At 45.4% G+C, this 26626-nt stretch overlaps 3 protein-coding genes across 6 annotated transcripts in view; all 3 read right to left on the bottom strand.

Annotated features, from left to right (window-relative positions):
* The window catches only part of gnao1b (guanine nucleotide binding protein (G protein), alpha activating activity polypeptide O, b), a 33541-nt gene extending 21261 nt beyond the window's left edge, over positions 1-12280 (bottom strand). The window contains exons 1-8 of one of the 2 annotated variants that reach the window (XR_005131499.1): positions 12096-12280; positions 11884-11926; positions 10029-10170; positions 8993-9153; positions 8505-8633; positions 6186-6315; positions 4932-5085; positions 2740-3969 (exon numbers count right to left, since the gene is read on the bottom strand). Coding sequence is in view for 1 of the 2 variants with exons in the window: in XM_017725605.2 (XP_017581094.1) it covers positions 3782-3969; positions 4932-5085; positions 6186-6315; positions 8505-8633; positions 8993-9153; positions 10029-10170; positions 11884-11926; positions 12096-12213 (1065 nt within the window). In the remaining variant the exon portion in view is untranslated. Of the gene's footprint in view, positions 1-2514; positions 3970-4931; positions 5086-6185; positions 6316-8504; positions 8634-8992; positions 9154-10028; positions 10171-11883; positions 11927-12095 lie in introns of those variants that run through there. The other variant, XM_017725605.2, reaches the window with a different exon arrangement.
* Positions 427-985, bottom strand: mtbl (metallothionein-B-like). Its single transcript, XM_017725604.2, has 3 exons — positions 829-985; positions 669-734; positions 427-574 (listed from the first exon to the last, which is right to left on the bottom strand). The coding sequence occupies exons 1-3, from the start codon at positions 851-853 to the stop codon at positions 489-491; spliced, it is 177 nt and encodes a 58-aa protein (XP_017581093.1). The 5' UTR covers positions 854-985; the 3' UTR covers positions 427-488.
* Positions 12281-16691: 4411 nt separating the features above from the next.
* tradd (tnfrsf1a-associated via death domain) lies at positions 16692-26604 on the bottom strand. Of its 3 annotated transcripts, none has more exons than XM_017725609.2 (7): positions 26494-26590; positions 25811-25956; positions 21975-22033; positions 21708-21861; positions 21189-21469; positions 20858-20984; positions 16692-18786 (listed from the first exon to the last, which is right to left on the bottom strand). In XM_017725609.2, exons 3-7 carry the CDS (start codon positions 21993-21995, stop codon positions 18488-18490), a joined length of 882 nt encoding a protein of 293 aa, XP_017581098.1. In that variant the 5' UTR covers positions 21996-22033; positions 25811-25956; positions 26494-26590; the 3' UTR covers positions 16692-18487. The 3 variants fall into 3 exon arrangements, with proteins under 3 accessions (XP_017581098.1, XP_017581097.1, XP_017581099.1); XM_017725608.2 differs by having other exon boundaries at positions 26049-26579; XM_017725610.2 differs by lacking the exon at positions 25811-25956 and having other exon boundaries at positions 26494-26604.
* Positions 26605-26626: the final 22 nt, after the last annotated feature.

Genomic DNA, 26626 nt, shown 5'->3' with positions numbered 1-26626 from the left:
GGCCTTCTCGTCCAACATCAGTGTCTGACCTCACAAATGTGCTTCTGGAAGAATGGTCAGAAATTCCTATAAACACTCCTAACCCTTGTGGAAAGCCTTCCCAGAAGAGCTGAAGCTGCAAAGGGTGGAACAACATCATATTAAACCCTGTGGATTAAGAATGGGATGTCACTCAAGTTCATATGCATGTGAATACTTTTGGCAATATAGTGTGTGTGTGTGTGTGTGTGTGTGTGTGTGTGTGTGTGTGTGTATATATATATATATATATATATATATATATATATATATATATATATATATATATATGACCAAAGCGTGTTTAAGGAGTTAAAAATGAAATAAAATACAAATGTGGATTATTATTATGGGCCCTTAATTTCATTTCAGAACATTTCATTTCAGAACAAAGAAAGGCGACTCTCGTACGACAAATATCAGAGTTAGGTTTTATTGAGTCAGAATAAGAGCGGCACCATCACGCGCCATTATTTGCAGCATTTGCTCTTGTCCTTGTCCTTACAGGCGCTGTCACAGCTGCTGGCGCCCTTCGTGCAGCCGGAGGAGCAGCAGCCTATCGACAGACAGGAGCAGCGTTAGCGTTAGACAGCCAGCCACAGACAGACAGACAGACAGAGTGAAACACAGGCGTTTGACCCTCAACTCACTTTTGTCGCCTTTAGCGCATGCGCAGTTCGTACACTTGCAGTTCTGCCCGCAGGTGCAAGACCCAGCTAGAAGGAGAGAAAAGGGAGAGAACACCCGCTCAGCCACGGCCGCAGCCCACACATCACAGCCGAGCAACACGCTTCCATTCTAAGGACTTACTCTTGGCGCATTCGCACTTGTCCATCTCAGCCCGGTTTTCGACGCTGCGCTGCGATGCTGTCGATCCTGCGTCTTGTCTGCGCTTGCGCAGGCTTTTTGTGGTGCTGATGGCGTTTGCGTGACGTCACGCAGCGCGTGAGCTTGCGCCAGAGGGCTGAGCTGACGAACATCTCAATCAATCAATCAATCAATCGACCTTTATTTAGTCTGGGAGAACATTGAGAGGGAGGGGGGGGGGGGGGGGGGGGGGGGGGCATCATTTACAGTGTTACCCAGTTAGTACAGAGCGAGGGACTGATGACGTGAGACAACATATCAGATGATAATAGTATAAAAATATCATAAAATCGATCAATAAATAATCAAACCGAATCTGGCAGGAATGTGGCTCAGCATTTCTCCTTCTGGGATTCTTTGGTTACGTGAGCGACGTTTCTTTCCATTTAGGCGGATAAAGCTTTAGTTGGACTGTCACTCCTTTGGTTTAATAAAAGATAATAAACTTACTAAAAACCTTTAGCAACGTTTATGAAATGTTTGTGAAATACACGGTGCAAACATTTTGGCTCACGTTCACGAAAGTCATCCAACTGTCTAGCAGTGCCAAATGAAGGAGACTGGACTGGACAGATTCTATAGATTATATTTCAAATCCAGTCTCCTTTCATTTAATAGCCATCTAGACTTCTTTGAAGTCTAAGGTAAACTTAGATGCCGGTGGGTGGGCTGTCAGGCCTCGGGGGCGTTAACATATTTGAGACGTGTCAATAGTGAGGAAACAGGCATTCATCGTGGAAAGTACAGTATAGTTGAATTCCAGCACTGTGAAAATGATACCGTGGCAAGATATTATAGGTGGGAATCTTATAAGATTCCTTTATTTAACTTATTTTTAGGTTAGGACGTAGTTTTTGTGTGAAGTAAAATCGTCTCTCTACACTGGATAATTTGGCTGATTTTAAGAAACAGGCTTGAGAGGCTTGATTAAGGGAGGTAGGGATCATTTGGGTTCAAATGTATTTGTCATTTTTTTGTGGAATGCTATGAACACAATTAGAATTTAATTGAATAAATTGTTAAGGACCATCTAGGGGGCCCCTGAGTACTGATTCAGGAATTTACAGTGATAAAAATATGTATGTTATCTGATCAAATGAGGGTCATATCAACTGTCCTCATGGTCCAACTTTGGTTCGCAGGCCACACTCTGGGCAGCCCTGTATTAGACCATCTACAACAACTTTGTCTTCTCACAGAGCTAAAATAAGCAGTTCCATCCACCCATCCATCCATTTTCTAAGCTGCTTCTCCGTCAGGGTCGTGGGGGGGGTGCTGGAGCCTATCCCATCTTTGGGCGAAAGGCAGGATACACCCTGGACAGGTCGCCAGTCCATCGCAGGGCAGACAGAGAGACACAGACATTCACTCACACCCAGGGGCAGTTTAGCAAGTCCGATCGACCTGACTGCATGTCTTTGGACTGTGGAAGAAACCGGAGAACCCGGAGGAACCCCACGCAGACACGGGGAGAACATGCAAACTCCACACAGAGAGGACCCTGGCCGCCTGGCCGGGGAATCGAACCCAGGCCCTCCTCGCTGTGAGGCGACAGCGCTACCCACTGCGCCACCGTGCCGCCCTAAAATAAGCAGTTGTGGATGTTAAATGAGAAGAGAGGCGACTAGAGATGGTGCTAAACTGTGGCTTTAATGTAAACATTTCATCAGTTGGTCAGATTAAACCAGCAGTACAATGTAATATACCCCAAGGGAGAGTCAGCATTCAGTACACACAAAAACATTCACAGCTGAGAAAGAGAAGACAGGTGGAGAAAAGAAGTCTGGGTTAAGCATCAGGTCAGCAGTAAAAAGAAAGAGTGTATGCATCTCTCTCTCTCTCTCATACCCTCACACACACACACACACACACACACACACACACACACACACACACACACACACACAGACCATTAAGAAAGTGAGTTAAAGAGACAGACAATAACGCAGTCATCCGAAAATGTAGTTGAATATGACTTGAAGAGTGCAGTTTCTATACGGTAAGTTTATTTCCCTCTAAAGCTGGTTATATAGCTGTCGATGCAATGATTTGGTTTGTATTCATAATCTAAATAATTCTAAATGAAGAGGTTATGTGAAGGGTAGGTTATACAAAACATGTAAACACATACATTGATATTTATAGAAATCATTGAATAAATAAATAATAAATAAACAAATATATAGAATCATTTACAAAGAACCGAGCTTGATTTTTACTACCTGTGCTCATGGAGAGTGAGAACGCTGTTGACATCGCACTGCTTAGGGAATTCATTTGTTGCACAGTGTCGTATTCCACAGCCTGAAGCCGTCGGGTGGAAACTCTTTCAGAGGCGACACCAAGTTCACGCATGACTCTGGCTTGTGAGCTGCCTCTGAGCAACATTCAGTGTTTGAAATGACATTCAGCTCAATCACATGAACAGTCAGGCGAATGTTTCATTCACAGTCGTCCAGTATTTCTCAGATATTATTAAACAAGAATAAGCTACAAGAGAAGCCGACCCCGCTGGGATCCTGAGAGGTTTTAGGTGATCATGCTACTTTTGCATCTGCATTTTGTGGTTTTCTGCGCCGCGTAAGCTTCAGAGAATGTTGTGTGACTATCAGATACTCATTCATAGTGACTTACATTCATACCCGCATGTGCCCAAGCTACGCCCAAGCCCACACTGTTTACCCTACAGATGTACAGCCATACCCATTTTTTTCCTCAACCAAGAATATAAACATAGATAGACAAGCTACAAAACAAAACCGTTGAAAAAGGTGAACATTCTGACCAGATGACAGAAAAAGGACAGCGAAGTAGGGGAGTGCTGTGGCCAAAGGGATGGGGCTTCAGTTCAATCACACCTCAGTATCAACCAATCGGAGCCTGATGAGGCAGGGACTTAGTACAGGCCACAGCCACGCAGATTGTTAGCGATGATGATGTCAGTGACGGCGTTAAAGACCACCTGGATGTTTCCTGTGTCAGTCGCACATGTCAGGTGACAGTAGATCTCTTTGTTTGGAGAACGGTTCTTGCTCTCAAACTGCCCCTGTATATACGCCGCTGCATCTTCGTATGTGTTTGCACCTGTGTAAGAGACATTTAATGACTGCAAACCGGAGCAAAGAAAGACTCTTTTTTTTACAGCATCATCAAAAGTTTGCACACATGCAGTGAGCATGCAGGCTTCTCGGGTGGCACAGTTGTGTCCGATTATAACACACACCACGCTGGAAAACACGGAAGACCCTTGCAAACAGTGGTAGAGTTGAAATGTACCTAATGGCACAAGTAAATAGAGCTCGCTGAGTGTTTCAGCCCAAACTGCTTTCTGAGTGATGCACAAAACAGAGCAGCTAATCAGAAAAGAAGCCAGTCTTAAAGGAACAGTAACAAAAAAACAGCCTGTTTCATTCTTGGGGAGAAAGAGAGGTGAGAAAGTGATGATCAAGGTTAAAGAACCCTGTACTTCAGTCATAACATCGCTATATAACTGTAAAATTGCTTTTAAATGTATTCGAGTTTTAAAAGTAAAGATACCATCATTATATTGTTATAATGTTGTGTTTTTGGGTGAAATATGGTTGCAGAGAGTTTTAAAGATGCTTTGAATTTACGTCATTCAGTCACGTCAGAGACATAAAGCGTACTACATCAACGTAACTGCAAGATCATCTTTTACTTCACTTATTTCTGCAAGAAACAAGTTATTGTTTTATATATTTACATGCCGCTCTTAGCACTTCACACTTTGATGTACAAAGCTGGTGTATGGATACTGGCAGCGTCTACATGGGCGCAACAGGTCAAGCCAAATTTAAAACGCGTGATATTGTGCTGTGACTGTTGTGTATCAGTTTGAAAACGCGTCATGGTCCTTCTGATGTTTTAGATAGTCGGGCTTCTCTCTACTTCAGAGAATAATGAAGTACTGCAGCAAGTACTGGAGTGAAAAGTAGGATAGATTTTACATTAAAATGGAGTGAAGTAAAAGCTAAATTTTATAAAAAGGACAGATAGTTTGTGTGCATGTCTGTTTATATGCATACCTGTATATTCTGGGAAGCATATAGTTAATGGAGATTTCTTGATCTTCTCCCCAAAAAGATCCTTTTTGTTGAGAAAGAGGATGATGGATGTGTCGACAAAGAACTTATTGTTACAGATGGAGTCGAAGAGCATGAGAGACTCATGCATACGGTTCTACAGAGAGAACAGAGAGAGCAGAAAAGTAAGAGACATTAAGATTCCAGGCCTTTCGAGGCTTAGCCTGGCTCTCCATTAATCAGCGGGTAGACACGATGATACCCGTCACAAGAAGCTTGCAAAATATTTATATAGCAGTTCTCATTCTGACATTAATACCATGGAAAGAAACACTGGCAGTTAAGCTTCCACTGAAAGTCCTCCTTCTTCTCCAAGATTCAGCACTGAATGTGTTGATGCACTATCCTCTCAGACATGCAGCTACAAAGGAGCCTTGTTATGAATATGTATGAGATCTGGATCCTGTCTCCTATTTTACTGTTTTAGTATTTTACACAGCATCAAACAAAGTTCATGGAATTCAATAGATTTGAACTTTTATACATACAAAAACATCTCAAACTCAGGAGGTCATTTAAAAGAGCCCTGCAATGATTTGCAATGTAGCTTACAGCTTGTGGAGTTGCGTAACAGCTTGAGCGCTTGTTGTGCATTTTGAACTACAATCCTAGATTAAAGTCCTAGATTTCAATCAGTAAAGCAAAGTCGTTAAAATCATTTTATTCCATGCTCTTTTTCTAATTTCCCTCATAGCCAGTTGGATCCAGTATTACTAACACAGAAGGGTGAAGGCCTTTGAATATGTAAGCAACCACCATGTCTTTTCAATGTATTGCTCACATAGGGCTGGTTTCCCGAACAGTGATTAAGCCTAGTCTTGGACTAAACTTCAGTGTCAATGGAATAGACTGCCAGAGATTTAGTTTGGTTGGACTGCTTGTAACTATGCTATTGTAGCGTCTAATCAATCAAAAATTACGACCATATTTTGCCACTTTCTCCATTAACTTAACGGCTCACTCTCAACTGATTTAAACCACTGAGAACTTGCTGACTAAATGAAATAATTGACAGTGAGTGGGCAAAATTTCTGTCCCACTGTTAGAGCGAGTAGAGCGGGCAGTACCACGACTTAAAGTGGAGCTATTTATGATTTTTGCATTATGTACTTACAGTGTATTACAGTGTATTTCCCACTGATCTGTTGCGTGTGAGAATGTGTATTTTGGCAAATGTTTACATCAGAGTGTGTTTACCGTTGTCTCATCTTCGTGTAACACTTGGTCATAGCCACTCAGTGCTACACAAAAGATAATGGCTGTCACATCCTCGAAGCAGTGGATCCATTTCTTCCTCTCTGATCTCTGTCCCCCTACATCGAACAGCCTAAAGTGGACACAAACACAGTCACATTCGCAGTGTAATGTGCATCTTAAAAGGTTCTGGGGCTCCAACTCTGTGTTCTGTAACTTAACGTGTAACACACTCCATATTACACAATGTTCAGCAGCTAAAACATCACAACACTAACATGAGCATGGAACTAAATGAGCAGCCCAAAGCGTCTTCTATTCTCTCACTATTGTGCTCATATCAATATACCTATAAAGGTTATTAACACGTTTCATATCTCAATAACAGAACGATGTGACTTTAGAGAGCACACGGAGATCATGGCAGAAAACTGACATGCATTTGTGGCACTAAAGTCTCCCAATAGACACTATAAATACAAGCATGTACAAAGATTCAAACAGCCCTGGTGAAAATGCATGTTTGAACTTTTTAAAGTGAAAATTTAGCTGCACTTATTTTATTGTCCTGCACTCTGTATTGTAGTTTATTGTACTGTAGTTTATTGTATTGTATCTTATTGTTATTGTATTGCATTGAATGGCTCAGAGTTCTGCGTTCAACTCTGGTTCTTCTTCTCTTGGTGTCTGCAGTGACTGTGTTTCTAGCAGTATCTGAGCTCAGGACCGTCTTTCTCTCTAAGCTACTGGTAACTAGCAGAGAGACTTTCTCTAGACAGACAAAGCTCTTCTTGTAAGTCGCTCTGGATAAGATCGTCTGCTAAATACTGTAAATGTAAATGTAAATGAAAATAAGTTAACACATCCTTTACAGGAAACCTCTATGTAAGATTCAGCAGACAAACAGTAATTGTGTATTAAAGTATGCAGAAGAGTGCTCTCTGTAGACAGTGGATACTGATTTTCAACAAAACGTGTTGTTTTTGACTGAGGTGCCCAAAAAAATGTTGTATATTACAAAAGCAACAGGCATCAGTCAAATCAAACACAGGACAATGCCACATGTTTCTCAGTAAATTTGACACACATTTTACACACGCGGAACATTTCTGTACGCCCCGCTTCAGTGCATCTGATGTATTTGATAAAGTTTGACTTTGGAGTTTTTATCATGGGACAGGTTTTGCTGTTTGGGCTTTGTGTTCCTGCACACTGGATTTGTAGATGTGGTCTTGACCAAGAACTTGAAGGCTTATATCTACGTTGAGTGAACCATAAAGGCATCACAGACTTTTTCATACAGAGCCTAGTTTTCCCACGTAAAGGGATCAATGTACTTCCACAAATGAACATAATTTTTCCAGATTTTTTTCCTTTCAGTAACTACATTAAGTCTGTGAGACATCAGTTATGATGCTGGGTGTTTTTTTCTGTTCTTCCAAGTAAATGTCTTCACTTTTTACCTAGACGTCGTCTTCCTAGTTAGTGATATGCATTCTCATCCCATATTTTGGCCCTAAAAACTGCTTAGTTTAGTATGTTTCTGGGGCGAAACCACGGGTTGGCCTGGGCCTACTCAGATAGATCATATTCCTACCCAATCAAATGGGGAAGAAACGTTTAGAGTTAATGAAATCTATAGTGCGACAGTGCTGTCGCTGTTTTATAACCAATCACGTTTTTAAGCTCTCCACCAAACTCCAACTTATTTTCCTCAGCGCTCCAGTCACTGCATAGCAACCGTTGCTGTCTGCCAGTGTTTGTTAATGGCACACCAGTGTGTGAATGTGAAGCTCTGGTGTCCTCATCTTTTCTGATCTTTTCATCTTCTTTTCATTTCAGCTATGAGACTTTACCTCAGTTATGTTGTGTTCTTTCGGTCTGCCCGCTGTGGTAGTTCAGCCTAGGATGATTAGGTTTGTGTACTGTGTTGTTTTCTTGTTATTTTTGTCATGTTCATTGGGCAAACATGCCGGCGGCAGGCAGACACGTGCTGTGGTCTTTACAGTGTTGCAGTGGGTGCTGCAATGTTTGTTGTGTTTATGTGGATCCAGTTTTCTGCTGGATTGTTATACGGGGTAGAAATGTTGACGTAGGCAGGGTGGTAGGAGGTAGAAGAGCTTTATATTGAGCACATCTCCTGCCTCTACATTGGGGAACACTAGTGCATTCCAGTATGGTTCAACGTAAATGTGAAAGCCCTCATACTAAAGCTGACATCCTGTGCTTTATCAGTCATTATTTCATTTTAGACTCATCAAATAAATCAGCAGATAAATTGACACAGCGTGCAAAGAAATGTTCCTACCGCTGACACCTTACCTGAAGTTGAGGTTCTTGAAAGTGAAGTGCGTCTCCACAATGCCAGTAGTTTTAACGCGTGTCCGAAGAATATCCTGCTCAGTGGGCAGGTAGTCTGGTGACCCAATGCGCTCCAAACTGTCCAGGTAGCTACAACATGAAACTTGTTTCAGCACGTCAACACACGGACATGGGATTAAAGTCTTTATGGTCTGTATGAACCTGATGTTTTCTCATAATATGAACAAATCTAACAGCATTAGGCATGTCGAATTATAATACCTGCCACTCCTTCGTTGTCTCTGTCAGAAATGACCTTGTATCTCTATTTTTGTTGCTGTTTTCTTTACACAATTTGAAAATGGCATCCACATTATACAGAAATGTCGTTATGATTGGGCCTCTAGAAATTGTCCAATGTTACTTATAATAAAACCTTGTTACATAGAGCATCAGTGATGTTTTTAGCTTCTCCTGTAACGTTACCAGCATGTTTGCGAATGTCTTACTATTGCGCTGAATCATTGAGCTGATATTCTCGCGAGCGACCGAAACAGGCCTGAGTCCCACCATCTTTCCACACACGCATCATAGCCCCAAGCAGTTCGGGAGAGTAGGGCTCTGTGTCCTCCATTCGGCTGACCACATCAAAGATCAGCTTCGCATCAGCCTGAAGACGTACACACAATATGGACAGGGGGTTCCAGTGGTCAATCATGGTTAGAAATGATTTTTGGTCTGGGAAGCTGGCTGTGCAAACATGTGAAGACAGTTACACATTATGAAAGTAAAAAAAAAGTCAAAAAAAGTAAAAAATAAATAAATGAAGCCCCTTTTAGTACAAAATAAGAAAGGCTGTGTTACAATAATCATTCTGCTCATTAAGAGGATTATTATATTTTGATACACTAGATGTCACTGTAACCCAGTTAATCACAAACTCATGTAGGTCATAGTTGCCCAACCCTGCTCCTGGAGAACTACCGCCCTGCAGAATTGAGCTCGACACACCTGGCCCTAATCTGTAGATGCTACATAGTGGCCTACATATTATTAGAGCCAGGTGTGTCAGATCAAAACCCCACTAGGTGGGGCTGGGCAGAGATAAAGTTTTCAGAACAGGTTAATCAGCATGAAATGTAAGGAATACAAACATGCCACACTTCTAAAAAAGATGGTTCTTCAAGGTTCCTCAGTAAAGCAAATGGTTCTATACAGACAACTGCATGATTAAAGGGTTCTCTGCATGGTGAGATGGGTCCCCAAATTGATCAACGATATGCTCTATATGGTTGTCTGTAGAACCTTTTTGAAAAGGCTTCTATATAGCACCAAAAACATACTCCTATTTTTACAAGCTTGACCTTGCTACAGCAGAGGAGCCCTTTTTGGTGGTGTGTATATAGAGAGAACCATATAGAGCACTTTCTCCATCAATCTGAAGAACCGTTTAGAGGGAAGATCTTATATTTATAATGCAACAGATGGGGGCATTCCTAGTGGAAGGAGGGGTGTATGTATCACTGGTTATGTGCATATACTCACAGCCCTGCTCTTGTCGGTGTACTCAATGCCGAGGGTCTCCATAGCTCGCAGAATTGTGGCCAGACTCTGAATGGTGTTACTATAGACGACGGGTTTAAACTGCTTCACATCATCTCCACTGAAACCGTCTTCATGGATAATCCTAATACACAGAAATACTATAAGTAAAAACTTATACTCTCTCCTTCTCTCTCTTTCTCTCTCTCCCCCTCTCTCTCCCTCCTTCTCTCTCCCCCCCCCCCCTCTCTCTCTCCCACCTTCTCCCCCCCTCTCTTTCTCCCCCTCCTCTCTCCCTCCCTCTCTTTCTCACTCCCTCTCTCCTTCTCTCTCTCTCTCATTCTCTCTCTCTCTCTCCCTCCTTCTCTCCCTATCCCTCTCTCTCTCCCTCCTTCTCTCTCTCTCTCCTTCTCTCTCCCTATCCCTCTCTCTCTCTCCCTCCTTCTCTCTCTCTCTCTTTCTCTCTCCCTCTCCCTCCCTCTCTCTCCCTCCCCCCCCCTCTCTCTCTCCTTCTCTCTCTCTCCCCCCCCCCCCTCTCCCCCCCCCCCTCTCTCTCCCACCTTCTCCCCCCCTCTCTTTCTCCCCCTCCTCTCTCCCCCCTCTCTTTCTCACTCCCTCTCTCCTTCTCTCTCTCTCTCATTCTCTCTCTCTCTCTCCCTCCTTCTCTCCCTATCCCTCTCTCTCTCCCTCCTTCTCTCTCTCTCTCCTTCTCTCTCCCCCCTCTATCTCTCCCTCCTTCCCCCCCTCTCTCTCTTTCTCTGCCCCTCTCTCTTTCTCTCTCCCTCCTTCTCTCTCTTCCTCTCTCTCCCTCCCCCCCCTCTCTCTCTCCTGCTCTCTCTCTCCCTCCTTCTCTCTCTCTCTCTCTCTCCCACTCTCATTCTCCCTCTCTCTCCCTAACACACAGACACACAAACGTTTTTGTCAGATGATATTCTACCAATCCATTAACACAGAAAAACTAAAACCTCCAGCCAAATCTGTTCAAATGTGTTATGTAATTAATTTAGCGGCAGTTTTGTTATGTAGTGTGTTATGTAGTAAAGTGGGCTGATCAGATAAAAACATCATGAGGCAACAATGTAACGACTGCTGAGGTAACGACTGCTATTCAAGCCTCATAGATTTAGCTTCAACTTCTGGTGCAGTTTCTTCCTTTCAGCCCACTGGGCAGCTCTGGTTCTGCTGTTGTGTAACTTCATAAGCCCGTAATGTTGTGGACGGCACTTGTAGTAAACAATGTCAAATCTGTCGCCACCGCTGTGTCATCTTCCCAGCTGTTGTGCTTGGTTGTGTGCTTGTAAGGTTAGGTGCCATAGTCGCACAAAATCCGGTTAATGGGTAGCTGGTGCTTAACAAGACTGTAGGGATCAGGCACTAAAAGCCACCCATTAAGATTAACACAGAGAGAGATTCAAACGCAAGCCCACAGTCTCTCACAGACACATTACAGAAGGGCCAAGCGTTCACTGACCCTTTCTTCCTTACACTGCAACACACACACACACACACACACACACACACTTTTGATATAAGCACAAAAACTGACCAACACAAACACTGATGTGCACACAGACACACTCAGAAGACCCAGTGACCACACACTGCACAGAAACACACAGAACTGTCTCTGGGGGGACAGGGAAGTTTCAGTACCACCACAGCGGACAGCGCCGCGAATCGCCGCGACTGGACGCCGAAGCGGGGCAGAGAGAGAGACGGAGAGAGAGACAGAGAGAGAGAGACAGAGAGACACAGAGAGAGAGACAGAGAGAGGGGCATGCAACGGAAACATGGCGGTGCTGGAAAAGGAGGGGAGCTCAGCCACCAGCACGGGCACGAGCGCTTCAGAAAGACTTACTTCATCTGTTTGACAATCGTGCTCTTCCCCGACTCCCCGCCGCCTGCGAACACACAGGCTGTTAGGAAGCCACGCGCCAACACACCATCCACACGCGTCCTCACACACACGCACCGGTACAAGTAAAAACGCTTTAATCACGCGCCCGAGAGAACACAAACGCAGCCCCCCACCAGCCCCGGACCCCCGGCGTCTCTTCCAAACGGTCTTACCGAGCAGCAGGAGTTTCACTTGTTTGGCGGCGCTCACTCCATCCTCGCGCAGGTTCTTCTCGATTGCTTTGCTCCGATCCAGCGCCGCGCGCTCCTCCGCGCTCAACGTGCAGCCCATGGCGGGACCGAAGCACCGGGGCGCGCGAGCGAGTCAGTCTGCGGGAGAAATCCCGTCAGTGTCTCAAGCCCCCCCTCCCCCCTCCCTCCCTTCCTCTCTCTCCCTGCCTCTCTCTCTCCCCCCTCTCGCTCCCTCTCTCTCACTCCCTCTTTCTCTCTCTCTCTATCCCCCCTCCCTCTCTCTCTCTCTCTCCCTCTTTCTCCTAACGTCGTTAGAGCATCCGAGCAGGATGCATGGAGGGACCTCTAGCTGGAAGGAGGAGGAGGGTCCGCGTGCGCTCTCCGGATAGCGCGGAGGGGGGGAGGGAGTGGGGTGGGGACAGGGGGCTCATCAGGCAGCGGCAGTGGTGACGAGCAATGAGCGCAAGCGCGACCGTCAGAGACCCTCTGCTTGCTCTGACGTCAGAGCCGCGCTCGTCCAAGCGCCTCACTTTTATAATGAAGCTATAACGGTCCGATCAAACAGACAGACAGACAGAGAGAGAGAGAGAGAGGGAGAGAGGGAGAGAGAGAGAGAGACAGAGAGTGAGAGAGAGAGAGGGAGAGAGAGGGAGAGAGAGAGCGAGGGAAAGGAAAAGAGAGAGAGACAGAGGGAAAGGAAAAGAGAGAGAGGGAGTGAGAGAGAGAGGGAGTGAGAGAGAGGGAGTGAGAGGGAGAGAGGGAGAGAGACAGAGAGAGAGAGAGGGAAAGGAAAAGAGAGAGACAGAGGGAGAGAGAGAGAGAGATAGAGAGAGAGAGAGAGAGAGAGGGAAAGGAAAAGAGAGAGACAGAGGGAGAGAGAGAGAGAGAGACAGAGAGACAGAGAGAGAGAGAGGGAAAGGAAAAGAGAGAGACAGAGGGAGAGAGAGAGAGAGAGATAGAGAGAGAGAGAGGGAGAGAGAGAGCGAGTGAAAGGAAAAGAGAGAGAGGGAGTGAGAGAGAGAGGGAGTGAGAGAGAGGGAGTGAGAGGGAGTGTGAGAGAGAGGGAGAGAGGGAGAGAGAGAGAGAGAGAGGGAGAGAGAGAGGGAAAGGAAAAGAGAGAGAGGGAGTGAGAGAGAGGGAGTGAGAGGGAGTGAGAGAGAGACAGAGGGAGGGAGAGAGAGAGAGAGAGAGAGAGAGAGAGAGGGAGAGAGAGAGAGAGAGAGAGAGAGAGAGAGAGAGAGAGAGAGAGAGAGGGAGAGAGACAGAGAGAGAGAGAGGGAAAGGAAAAGAGAGAGAGACAGAGAGAGAGGAAGTGAGAGGGCGTGAGAGAGAGGGAGTGAGAGAGGGAGTGAGAGAGAAGGAGCGAGAGAGAGAGGGAGTGAGAGGGAGTGAGAGAGAGAGGGAGTGAGAGAGAGTGAGAGAGAGGGGGGGTGAGAGAGAGTGAGAGGGAGTGAGAGAGAGAGTGAGAGAGAGGGGGAGTGAGAGAGAAGGAGCGAGAGAGAGGGAGCGAGAGAGAGAGGGAGCGAGAGAGGGGGGGAGCGTGAGAGAGGGGAAGTGAGAGAGAGAGGGAGTGAGAGAGAGGGGGAGTGAGAGAGAGTGGGAGTGAGAGAGAGAGGGAGTGAGAGAGAGGGGGAGTGAGAGAGAGGGGGAGTGAGAGAGAGAGGGAGTGAGAGAGAGGGGGAGTGAGAGAGTGTGGGAGTGAGAGAGAGAGGGAGTGAGAGAGAGAGGGAGTGAGAGAGAGGGGGAGTGAGAGAGAGTGGGAGTGAGAGAGAGAGGGAGTGAGAGAGAGGGGGAGTGAGGGGGGGGTGAGAGAGAGTGGGAGTGAGAGAGAGTGGGAGTGAGAGAGAGGGGGAGTGAGAGAGAGAGAGGGAGTGAGAGAGTGTGGGAGTGAGAGAGAGAGGGAGTGAGAGAGAGAGGGAGTGAGAGAGAGGGGGAGTGAGAGAGAGTGGGAGTGAGAGAGAGGGGGAGTGAGGGGGGGTGAGAGAGAGTGGGAGTGAGAGAGAGTGGGAGTGAGAGAGAGGGGGAGTGAGAGAGAGAGAGGGAGTGAGAGAGAGGGGGAGTGAGAGAGAGGGGGAGTGAGGGGGGGGTGAGAGAGAGGGGGGGTGAGGGGGGGGGTGAGAGAGAGAGGGAGTGAGAGAGGTGTGTGTGTTTGCTCTCTGTCGCAGTCCGAGTCGGAGCTTTGAAGGGATGCTGGATTTCTCTAATGCTCTCTTTCTCTAAGCATGCAAACAGATGTTCCACCGCTGGATTGTCAAAGGCCAGCATAATAGTTTTGTGTGTGTGTGTGTGAGTGTGTGTGTGTGTGTGGGGGGGGGGGGGGGTGTGGAGCTGGGGGAGGGGGAGGGGGGCGTCGCTTCATAAGTTTAGAGAAGTCAGTGATGTGGGTTTTTAGCTAAAAGGCAGTCTGACACACCCAAACTCAAGCACGCGCAGTTTCTCTGAACGCCCCGCGGCCCGCGGCCCGCAGCAGGGCGCGCGCTCCCGGCTGGCTGGTAATCTGGGGGATTAGTCCGTATCCGAGAAGCAGAGTTGCTCCGAAAACTGTCACACAGAAGTGACTCTGAAGTCAGAGAGGGAAAAAAATAATCCAGCGGATCCATCTTGTCCCTCCGCCCCCCTCCACCCCCCTCCGGCCTCCTCCGCCCCCCTCCGCCCCGACGCGCACACACGCACAGACGGCTCGTTCTGATGGATTACTTCACTGAGATAAGAGCCGTATCGGGGCGCGTGGCCTGCTTAACGTGCTTTTATCTTTATTACCGGCGACCTCGGCGATGCTCCTCCGCAAAGCCCTCAACGTCACACGCACGGCGGAGAGCCGTTACATAATCATTGACATCCAAGCGCGTGAACCTCTTTAATAACTACACAAAAGGCCAGAACGCCACGGCACGCGGTCATGCGTCCCAACGCACCCTCTCGCTCTCAGGTGTTCCTCCTGGGTGGTCTTCTCCCCAGACTCAAACGCTCAGACCTCACAGCAGAAGAGGAGCAGGAGGAGCTAAATCCCCATAACTAAAATGAATGTGATCTCTTAACCATCTAATACTTTAATGGCAGGCACTGCGTAATGCTTTAATGGAGAAAAGCCTCCTCCATTTCATTAATCTGACCGCCCTCAATAGATACCATTAAGCTAAAATTAATTTCTAAGAATAATGACGTCTCATATCATATCAGAACACAATCATCTGTATGCAGATTTTTTTTTGTTTTGTTTTTGCCCCCCCACCCACTCCCCCCCCCACTAGTTTATCAGACTAATGACAAGACCCCACACTCGATATCATGAATGACTTCAGCTCAGGTCAGGAACTCAAGAGACCTTTTCTGCGTTTTAATCTCCACAGTGTCGTCGCTCTCGCTCATCTCTCTTTGTGTATGATCATCAGACCCGATAACAACAAAATAACTGAGCCTGCGCTCGCTCGGAAAGAAGGACCGAAAGAAGACAGGACAGCAGGGGGGCTGCGTTACGACTGCGTTCTACCAAGAACTTTATTGAAGGTCTCCAAGTGAGACGCATCACAGGCTGAGAGAAGGAGGAACAATTGAGGCAAGATAAAGATATAAAAACATCAAAATACAACAACAGCGATACAGAGAAACTTTAAGTTCGGTTCAATCACACACACACACACACACACACACACACACACACACACACAGTTACAGGTACTACTAGGGGCGTAGTTAGTTTCAGAAGTCCAATCTTTAGCAGTGTTGATCTTCTTTACTGGCTAGAGACGCTGCGTTTTTCACAATGCAGCGCAATACTGGAAACCATTTGTAACGCAAGTCAGGCTCCTCGTGAAGGCCTCTACAGGAAACATGCCAGAGCCATTCTGATTGGCTCAAGGGCTCAGTGGGTTTGGGTTAGAGCCGAGACGGTACAGGACACATTGATTCTGCCTACCCCAAATTTATTTTAAGCCACTTACATCACAAAGTCTTCACAAACCAAATCTCGGAGGCTATCGGGTTTAAAAGCCTGTGTAGCAATCAAACCCCGCAGACTGCTCTCGGACCAAAGCACTGGCTGATTTTTTAATCCCACAAACGGGGAAATTCCACCTCCGCATTTAACCCACAAACACCACATACACACTAGTGAACACACACAAACTAGGGGGCAGTGAGCACACTTGCCCAGAGCAGTGGGCAGCCCTATCCACAGCGCCCGGGGAGGTGTCTTGCTCAAGGGCACTTCAGTCATGGACTGTCAGCACTGGGGATCGAACTGGCGACCTCCCGGTCACAGGGCCAGTTCCCTAACCTCCGGCCAACGACTGCCCCCACATATTACAGCATTTAGTCTGACTGGAAAAAGAAAAAGCAAAGACCAAAAACAAACGTATCCGCCTGCTGGAACGAGGCACAAACAGAATTTCACAGGTGAAGGAAAAAGTGTTCTCAGCCTTCAAAGTAAGTTAATGTAACACGATTTCAGACCCTTTCCGTCGGTGCATTCATCATGATATACTCAACGTAAAGGAGGTCTGGCACTTTCAAACAAAATGGAGCAAGTTGTATTCTAACGGTAACGAGGGGTTTTGTACATATGGACTGCGAAAAGCATTATATAGAGCGGCGGACTTTAATACACAGTCACAAGCAGTTTTCACAGTAATCACACGTTAAGTACCTGATGAGTGATATGTCTCCCGATGGTGCTCTTTGGCCAAAAGTATTTGGTTTGGCATGATCATCATGTGGAATACATGCCCTAGTTAGGACTTATTTTTGCAGTGAAGACCACATCCTTCATTATCTTAACGATCACAGTCAGAGTCAAAAAATCCCTCCTTTCACGTGCAATTAATATTTAGACAAACATAACTAACCAACAGTCAAAATAACAGAACTGACCGTAGATCTCTGATAATCCCGGTCCTGATATATTTCATGTACTCCTTCCAACATACCCAGCTCAGCTCAAGAGGAATCTTATAATTCCCTGAATAAGCACAAAGTGTGTTAAATCAGGGAAAACCCATAGTACCCATAAGTTCTTTTAAGGAACACTGCTGTAGAATGACCATGACTGACCTCTAAGCATGTGCCCCTTTTAGCACAGCGTGAAGGACAGTCTATCTAAAAGTAAGAATGCAAAATGCAAAGCACATTGTTTTATCTCTAAAGTACTATAAAAATACAAAATTTCCAAAATAGAAAACTGCTAAATGAAATAAAAGGAAAGAGGTAAACAAAGCACAAAATATCTGACCTCATTCCCAATTTTACCTTTGGTAATAAACATATTTAGACTTTCTGAAAATATTTTGACTTTCAAGGTGTAGAATTTGATACATGAAGCATGTTTTATACTTTCATGGTCCACTGCCATGAGCCATTAATATCAGCGTTAAAAATCAGTGTTTAATGATCGAACTGACAGGGCTTTCATACAAGACTCCCCGTGATCCAAATCCCATTATTCAATGGTCTGTGAATGCGGAATGATTCTGTATTCCTAAGCAGGGACGCACTGATAGGAGATCGAATATCTGCCTATGCTGGTACAGATACATAAACATTTATAAAATGTAGAAATTGGACTTAGAGTCACTTGGATAAGCATTACAGAGGAATGCAATGTTTGTAGAGGGCTAGAAACAGTAAAACCAATCAAACGCAAATCTTTTACTTTGAGCTCAGCATCATTTAAACCTTGTGCTCTTCTGGAGGAAAACGAACAGGTCATTCAATATTTACATTTACATTTATGGCGTTTGGCTGACACTCTTATCCAGAGCGACTTACAATGTGATCATTTTACACAGGGAGGCCAAGGCGGTGTTGGGAGTCTTGCCCAAGGACCCTTATTGGTATAGTGTAGGGTGTTTACCCAGGTGGGGATTGAACCCCAGTCTACAGTGTAGAAGGCAGAGGTGTTACCCACTACACTAACCAACCACAACAAACAATATTGTTTTGAGATATCTGTCCAATCCTGTTCCATTGCCTATATAGGATTTTTTAAGTGAATACCTGCTGATACTGGTATGATTTCCGATATTCCTAGTTTTTAAGGCTAGGCTTACATAATGTAACCTGGTATGTTGGAAAATACAGTTCATCAGTTCAACCAAATGTAGAAACAAGTACATTTAAGAGTTTTGTTCAATTTCAGCAATCTGACGTTCAATTAAAGTAGTTTTATTGCTCATTACCTCATGAAATTATGTTTTAGGTTGAGCTGACAAGCCATTTTACCCAATACAGGGACGAAAATTGTCATACGAAACTAAAAAACACACCCCTGGGCACCAGATGCACACACACACACACACACACACACACACGCACACACACACACACACACACACACACACACACGCACACACGCACACACGCACACACGCTCCAGTCTCTCACTCGCGGGGCTGAATGTCCAACATGATCTCAGCCATGTTGGTCAGCTTGCTTTCCTCCAGTGCGCTGATGAGGCGTCCCAGCCTGGCGCTCCGTCCCTCCGACTGGATGAACCGTCCCAGTAGCTGATAGGCCTGTTCGTAAAGCCCTTCTCGCTCGTACTCGTAGGCAAGATTATCAATGGCGGTCCCCTTCAGAGCCCTGCAGTTCTTCTGTAAAGCTCTCCCCACTCGCTTCCAGTCCCGTCCCACGTGAGCAGCAAAACGTTGCTGGTCTGCAGACGTCAATGGCCTATCATCTTTAAGGATATGAAGAATGGGACAAATTGATAAAAGATAAAAAAGAGAGTAACTGCTCGTTCTAGTCACGCTGTCAAAGGTCAGTCCTGTGACCACCCTTTTGTTTATTTCATCTCCAGTCAAGTTTTTCTTTCATTCAGTGTCAGAAAAAAGCAGGAAACATATTTAACATGTACAGCATCTCACAAAAGTGAGAGCGCCCCTCACATTTCTGCAGATATGTTATTCTGTCTTCTGACTGGACGTCACTGTAGAACTGAAGCTCTGATATAAGTTAAAGTGGTCAGTGTGCAGCTTGTACAGCAGAGCAGATTCACTGTCCTCTGAAAAGAACAACACACAGACATTAATGTCTAAATAGCTGGCAGCACAAGTGAGTCCACCTCACAGTGGACGTGTCCAGATTGTGCTCAAAGTATCAATATTTAGTGTGACCACCATTATTATCTAGCACTGCCGGAACCCTCTTGGGCATGGAATTCACCAGAGCTGCACAGGACAGCTTCAATTCTATTTCTCACATCCTCAGAGATTCTTTGCCATGAGGTGTCGTGTTGAATATCCAGTGGTCAGTGTGAATGAACAGAACCCAAAACACCAAATTTAACAGCCCTGCTCCCCGTTCACACCTGAAACCCTGTAACTCTAACGAGTCACATGACGCCAGGGAGGCACAACGACACAATTGGGCACAGTTTGGACACGTTCACTGTGAGGTGGACTCACTTGTGCTGCCAGCTATTTAGACATTAATGTCTGTGTGTTGTTCTTTTCAGAGGACAGTGAATCTGCTCTGCTGTACAAGCTGCACACTGACCACTTTAACTTATATCAGAGCTTCAGCTCTACAGTAACGTCCCATTAAAGATATAAAATATCTGCAGAAATATGAGAAATTTTATTTAATATAATATAAAATGGCAAATTTGTGCTCAATACCGCTACTTCAGCTCTTTCACCCATCCGATCTTAAAACCAACAACTTTACACCCACAAGTCTTTTAGTGATTCCAAAGGTGTCACTGATATTCAGACAAGCTACCCAAACACACCTTAGACGCCTGGCACATTTCTTCCATGTGCATCTAAAATGGCTAAAGGAGATATTGCAGAGAAGATGAGATACAGGATAATCCACTTACATGAGGAAAGGGCACAATAATAAGTGAAAATACTGGACGTGCGTAACCAGGAGCTCCAAAACAATTAAGACATGGAGTAAATGGGACTCTTAACAACTGTGCAAGACCTGATAGAACACTAAATCTAACACCAGATAAACAGTACCTAAAATTTCCATCTTCATCAAAGCTCCACTCTTGCTTCAGATTTGAAAATAAATCTGAAAAAAAGACACAAGTATTTCTATAGGATCTACCAGGATGTGCCGCTGTCAAGAAGCAGTAATTGACAAAAGGAAATGCAGTAGAACACCGACACTGGACACCTGAGCTGTAGAGTAAGGGTTTCCAGACTGATGAATCTGAATTTCAGATCTGTGGACGTAACAGAAGGCAGTATATACGGCGCCAAAGCAATAAAAGCCTCTCTACGCCAAGTCTACAACCATCAGCCAATAATGCTGGAGGACCAGAGCAAGTTTGGTCATAACCTCTGGAGTTGGTGATTTCTTCTGAAGGCTTCAGAGATTTTTAAAATATCATGTAATGTCCTTTGGAAAACACCTGACTGTTAAAAAATACATACTACAGCAAGACAACGACGCCAAAGAAACTGCTGAGAAGATAACAAAGTACTTCTCAACCGAAAACTAGCCAACACAGAGACCCGAGTACAACATCGCTGAGCTTACAGGGATCATGAGAAGCAGAAAGTGCTTCTTCTAAGACTGACTGAGACTGAACTTTAAATGTACGGAAAAAAGGTCTCTGCAGATTCCTAAAAAAAACTGAAAGGAAATATCCGGAAAAGAATGGAAGCAGCAACAAAGACAAAACGTGGACGCAATTTTTCTGATACGAAAAATTAATAATAAAGGAAAATTTGTCTGTGACATTTATACGGCACTGTGGATATTCTGGGGATGTTCTTGCGGTTCTTTATACTCACCAAACACGCGTTTCTGGAACAAGAAGCAGTTTTTGGGCACTTCTTGTGGCGTCTGAGCTGGTGGAGCATAGCTATTCTGTAACTGCTGTTCAAGCTGTGTGACCTCATCATCCCGCAAACGCACAGGCTGTAACCAGTCAGAGAGACAAATACGAAGGTTTATTGGATTATACGTTTAACAAACTTCTTGGAAGGCTCGTGATACTTTTGCTTAGAGTTTCTGGCCACAGCATCAGTTTAAGCTTTGCTTAGGTAAGGATTATTTGTTCAGCATATTTATCGTCATGCTGCGTCCGTACTGACCCAAGAGAAAGTAGACGTGAGTGTTTACCTGAGATTGATGTATATGCTGCAGGCAGAGTTCTGTGTTTTTGAGGTCGTGGTCCAAGATGTGTGTTCCTGCCTTCAGCACAGCTTCCATAGCAACCTCATCAGGGAGAGTGAGCAGGCGTGAAGCATGCTGAGACAAAAACTGAAGAAGCGAGCCACAAGCGTAACTATCCAGGAACCGTTTACAAGGAAGGGCATCCATGAACTTCAGTTCCACTCCCAGGAAGGGGTCAGCATCATGCAGCTTCAGGATTTCATAACCATCAAGACCACCTGCAACATCTAGTCCAGAATTCAACACAACCTCTGCGTATATTAATACACGAATTGACACTGACTTTACTTCCCATGATAAACTCATACAACACAGTCATGCTTTTCTGCATTACACTGGCATTATGCAGCCATACAGAGTCAGAATCAGAGTCCCTTCATTCCACCAAGTGTGGACCAGACAAGCACATGGAGCTACTAACAAATATCTCAAGTGAAAGACACATGCAGTGCCTCTTCTTCTTACCTGTAAGAGTCAGTTTGATGACCTTGAACATGCTGAACTTCCCGTGCTTGTCTTTGTAGAAAGTCAGCAGATCAGATCCTGGATTGCAACACCGCAGGAAGAGCACAGCACACCCTGACCAGGCACGATCATTTGTGCTGTTCACAGCCATCTTCTACAACTCAGGCAAACAGTAACACACTCAACAACCACGACAAAGAGAGTATTATCACATACACAGTGAACAGAGCCACTGACAAAAAATATGATTACATAAAGTATACATACCGTGTATTCTGTACTGCCCATTACCTGAGCATCCCAAACACCTCTACGTCCCTCAGCGCCTGCACATAAAACATTATTTGTAAGCCAAGAGATAAATCTAATAAACACAACTGAATACTCTGCATAGATACACTATGAACATGGCTAATAGCAAAGACCTCGTCTAAATTCCTACATCTGCACCAACAGATTACAGCTGTATGCTGTTTGCTGGCAGAATGAGCCATTTCTTAAATTTCCCATGAAAAACAGGCAGCCCTGCGCCCGCATATCTCAGCTTAAGTGCTGAGACGTTTGTGTGAGTGCACTGTACAGCCAGCGTAGCTACTGAGTAAACATAGATAGGAAGCATGGCTGATGAGTCACTTTAGGCTAAGTACTTTAATAGCTGTGTGGAATGAAGTGTATCTATACAGATAGACGAGTATCTTGGTAAAAGCCAAAAAGCATAGCATACATACTAAAAGATACATACTAATACTCTGCCTCTCTATAGATACACTACAAAATACAATCAAACATTATGAATACAGTCTGCAGAGTAGTGTAACTATCTAAGCAATGTCCGGATTTGTGGGAAATTGATCCCCAGAAATGCTACAGTCATCCGTGGGCGGCAGCTGAAGAGAACACAACTGGCCTCCCGCTCTCCGAGTGGGCCGAATAATAACCGAATAATAGCTTAATACCAATACTGGTATTGGTCAAACGGGGAAATTCCACCTCCGCATTTAACCCCTCCGTGAAGTGAAACAGCTCAGACACACTAGTGAATACACACACTAGGGGGGAGTGAGCACAGTGGGCACGGAGCGGTGGGCAGCCCTATCCACAGCACCCGGGGAGCAGTTGGGGGTTAGGTGTCTTGCTCAAGGACACCTCAGTCATGGACTGTCGGCACTGGGGATCGAACCAGCAACCGTCCGGTCACAGGACCAGTTCCCTGCCCTCCACCCCACGACTGCCCCCAAATATCTGGGCAACACTAATGATAATAAAATACGGTCATACTGCCCACCCCAGTGCACAGCTCTTGTAATGCACAGACCAGGCCTCTGATGTGAATGTAAGGACTAGACCTCTGGGTTTGATTCCTGAAATAATGTCAGGAGGACAGAACTTTTTAGAGGTTATGGATCAGGTAAGAAACTGCATTCTGGACACTCGTCATGCGACCAGTGGCAGACGAAGCCCAACAAGGACGGAGGTACGTCCAGCGTCTTAGAGGTCTAATCCACAGAACCTGTAAGTACAAGTAAAATGTTCCCGAGGCTTCATTAGGCCTAATTTACTGAGACATGTGCACTAGTGAAATGGTGCTATGCTCTTTTATCATCTCTGGGAAGTGACTCAACCCTTCAGCCATGAAGAGATTCTTTATTTTATTTTATTTTAACCTTTATTCTTGAGCTGAGCTATGCAACACAAACATAATGGCCATGTAAACGAATTACAATCACTACAATCCCCATAGCTCACTTCCCACAGCCTCTTTGCTTTGAACACTTTCAGTTTCTGTGAAGCCTAAAAGCTAAAACCAAAAATCAGGGCGTACACCAGCTACTCTCAATATTGAGCTAGCAGTAGGTATACGGCCAAAAATATGTGGACACTGTTCCAAATTATTGAGTTTAGATGCTTCAGCCAAACCAGCTAACAGGTGTATAAAATCATGCACATAACCAGGCAATCTCCATAGACCAACACTGGCAGTAGAACGGGTCGTACTGAAGAGCTCAGCCAAATGAAACATGGCACTGTCATAGGAAGCCACTTCAGCCACAAGTTAGATGCTCTGATAGATCTGCCCCAGACAACTGTGGGTGCTATTATTGTGGAATGGATCAATTAGCAATCTAGGAGTAACCACACTCAACCACAAAACGGCAGACCACATAAACTGACAGAACGTGGCCCGTTCTTTCCCATTCCAGCATGACTGTGTCCCTGTGCACAAGGTGAGGTCCATAGAGACATGGTCTGATGAGTGTGGTGTGGACAAACTCCAGAGGTCTGCACAGAACCCTGACCACAACCCCACTGAACACCTTCGTTAATGAACTGTAACACTGTCTGCAAGCCAGGCCTCCTCGTCCAACATCAGTGCCTGCTCTTTGTACAGAATGCACACAAAATTCCACAGACACCTTCCAAAATCTGGTGAAAAGCCTTCCCAGAAGGGTGGTAGAAGGAGGGAGAGGAGTCAAAAAGGGAGAAAGAGTGTGCCTTTTGAAAAGGACTTGGGTAATGAGCACACATGTACTAAGCAAATAAGACCACCTTGGTATCCACATCAGCACTTTGACAGAAAAAGGACAGCTTTTCATCGGTCTGACATCTTTTCCCGGGATACAGCATTCAATACGGGGCAGTTGTGGGCTGGAGGTTAGGGAACCAGCCCTGTGACCGGAAGGTCGCTGGTTCGATCCCCTCGGCTGACGGTCCATGACTGAACTGCCCTTGAGCAAGACACCTAACCCCCAACTGCTCCCTGGGTGCCGTGGATAGGGCTGCCCACCGCTCCGGGCAAGGGTGCTCACTGCCCCCTAGTGTGTGTGTTCACTAGTGTGCATGTGGGTGTTTCACTGCACGGACGGGTTAAATGCAGTGACAGTGACCAATGGTTGTAAATTCTATTCTAATAAAAAAAATGTGGCTCTGTTTTTCACACCAGGCTTGATTGACTCTCAGCTCACATCACTAGCAAGCAAAGAGGCCGATCTGCACCCCCTTAATTCTGTGTGCAAACACCTCTGGGCTGAGCTGGTCACCCAAGCAACTCCAAGGTCCCTGGCAATGCTCTCAGCGTGAAGCGGGAAATCGTCAGCAGTGATGCACAGACTGAGCGCCAGTGGTGGACAGTAACTAAGTAAATGTAATTAGTTACTGTTACTGTACTTAAGTAGTTTTTTCTGTATCTGTACTTTACTTAAGTTTTTCCTTTTGGGGCGACTTTTTCCTTTCACTCCACGACATTTCAGAGTCTAATATCCGACTTTTTCCTCCTACATTTTGAGAAATCTGTGGTTCCTTTTGGTTTCTGTGTGTATAAAAACGTAACATGTCAAAACGAAAGAAACGCAAAGCCAGAGCACCAATCAGGGCCCAGCGGTCACTTTGTTTAGAGCTGGTTTTGACCTGTTGGTCATACCGACCCAGTGCAGCACGCGGTTCAACGTCAGCGCAGCAGCGTAAAACTTTGGGAGAGTCTGTTCAACATAAATGATGAACTAACCTAACTTTGTGTAAATAGAGCTCAATATAGAAATATGTCCACATATGCAGTCGAGACTGACGCGGCTTTTTTCTGAATTTCTACAAACACCATTTCATTTTATAGTAAATGAGTTTGGGCTGGTTTATGTTTATGAACAGACGCCTACAGATCAACATAGTAAAGGAGCTCATCTGTGATCCTGAGTTTAAAGCCAGTTTTTATTCAACTTAAACTTGGAACTAAGTTGTAAATAAATCTGAAACTGAAACTTTGCTTGTGTGTAAAAAGTGATTTCAGAGCCACTCGGTTCTCCCTGATGGAAACTGTTTACCTTCAGTGTTTTGTGCTTCTGATCATTTTAATAGACGTCAGCGTCACTAATTAATGACGTTCTATTAAAAGACTGGTTTACCAAGAGAGACGCTGGAGGACTTTCACCTGAAATGAGTTCATGAAGCCAGTCTGGTTATAAAAATGATAACAGGACATCAGAACCAGAATTCCTCTTTTAGTACTTTTACTTTATACTTAAGTACATTTGAAGGTAAATACTTTAGTACTTTTACTCAAGTGGAGGTCTAAAGGGAGGAACTTCTACTTTTACTGGAGGAATATTTACCTTGGGGGTCTCGACTTTAACTCAGGTACAGGGTCTGTGTACTTCGTCCACCACTGCTGAGCGCTGAGCCTGAGACACACAGGAAGGGCCAAAGCCAGTACAGCACGAGACACCACACTACCTGGTGTGATACACGCTGGGAGAGCCTGAAGGTGGAAAAAGTAGAGAGGGGGTGTTGGGGGGGGGGGGATTCGAGGGGGGTCTCCAAAAAAGCGACACTTGTCTGCTAAGAACTCACCAAAGAACTTTGCGCATCTACATCAACATCTAATCACTTCCTCGCCAGGAAACGTGAAAGCGCTCATTAGCTAAGCGGGTCAGCCGTGACTCGAGAGGAGGAAACTGCGAAGTGAAGCGACGAGCAGGAGGTGCGCGCGTCACGCGAGTCGCGTTGGCAGGTAATAGGACGCGACCCATAAAAACTCGCATACGTCACATGGCCAAAAAAAGTCACTTTTTGACGGTAAACAGCGACTTCAGACGAATAAAACGAATGAATCGAAAACCGAAGCTCAGTTGAGTCGGTAGCTCAGAGAGTCGCGCTGCCAGCGAGGAGGCCAGCGAGAACAGCCTCGGAGTTTAGCTCGCCAGCTAGCGCCAAGTTTTACTCGGGACTTCTGCGCGAATCCTCCGTAACGTTAGAACCAGAAGCCGAACTGAGTCAGAGAGGATCTGCTACTCACACGCCGGTGTAAAGGGCCTCGTCCGAGCGGTACGAGCGTCCGGGCGAACGGTGAAAAGAAAGAAGCTTTTCGGGGGGAAAAAGAAAAAAGGTCGGAAAGAAAAGTGACCGAGTCAGTGGATTATTGGAACACG

Source organism: Pygocentrus nattereri, chromosome 15, assembly GCF_015220715.1.
Source record: "Pygocentrus nattereri isolate fPygNat1 chromosome 15, fPygNat1.pri, whole genome shotgun sequence".
Classification (NCBI taxonomy): Eukaryota; Metazoa; Chordata; class Actinopteri; order Characiformes; family Serrasalmidae; genus Pygocentrus; species Pygocentrus nattereri.
This window is presented reverse-complemented; position numbering and strand designations above follow the sequence as displayed.

Excerpts from the sequence above, each read along its gene's own strand:
- mtbl (XM_017725604.2), bottom strand. The coding sequence starts at position 853 with ATGGACAAGTGCGAATGCGCCAAGA. Across the intron at positions 735-828 it reads CAAGTGCGAATGCGCCAAGA|CTGGGTCTTGCACCTGCGGG; the intron begins GTAAGTCCTTAG and ends CTCTCCTTCTAG. Across the intron at positions 575-668 it reads ATGCGCTAAAGGCGACAAAA|GCTGCTGCTCCTCCGGCTGC; the intron begins GTGAGTTGAGGG and ends GTCTGTCGATAG.
- tradd (XM_017725610.2), bottom strand. The coding sequence starts at position 21,995 with ATGGGCAGTACAGAATACACG. Across the intron at positions 21,862-21,974 it reads TGGGCAGTACAGAATACACG|AAGATGGCTGTGAACAGCAC; the intron begins GTATGTATACTT and ends CCTGAGTTGTAG. Across the intron at positions 21,470-21,707 it reads CATCAAACTGACTCTTACAG|ATGTTGCAGGTGGTCTTGAT; the intron begins GTAAGAAGAAGA and ends ATTCTGGACTAG.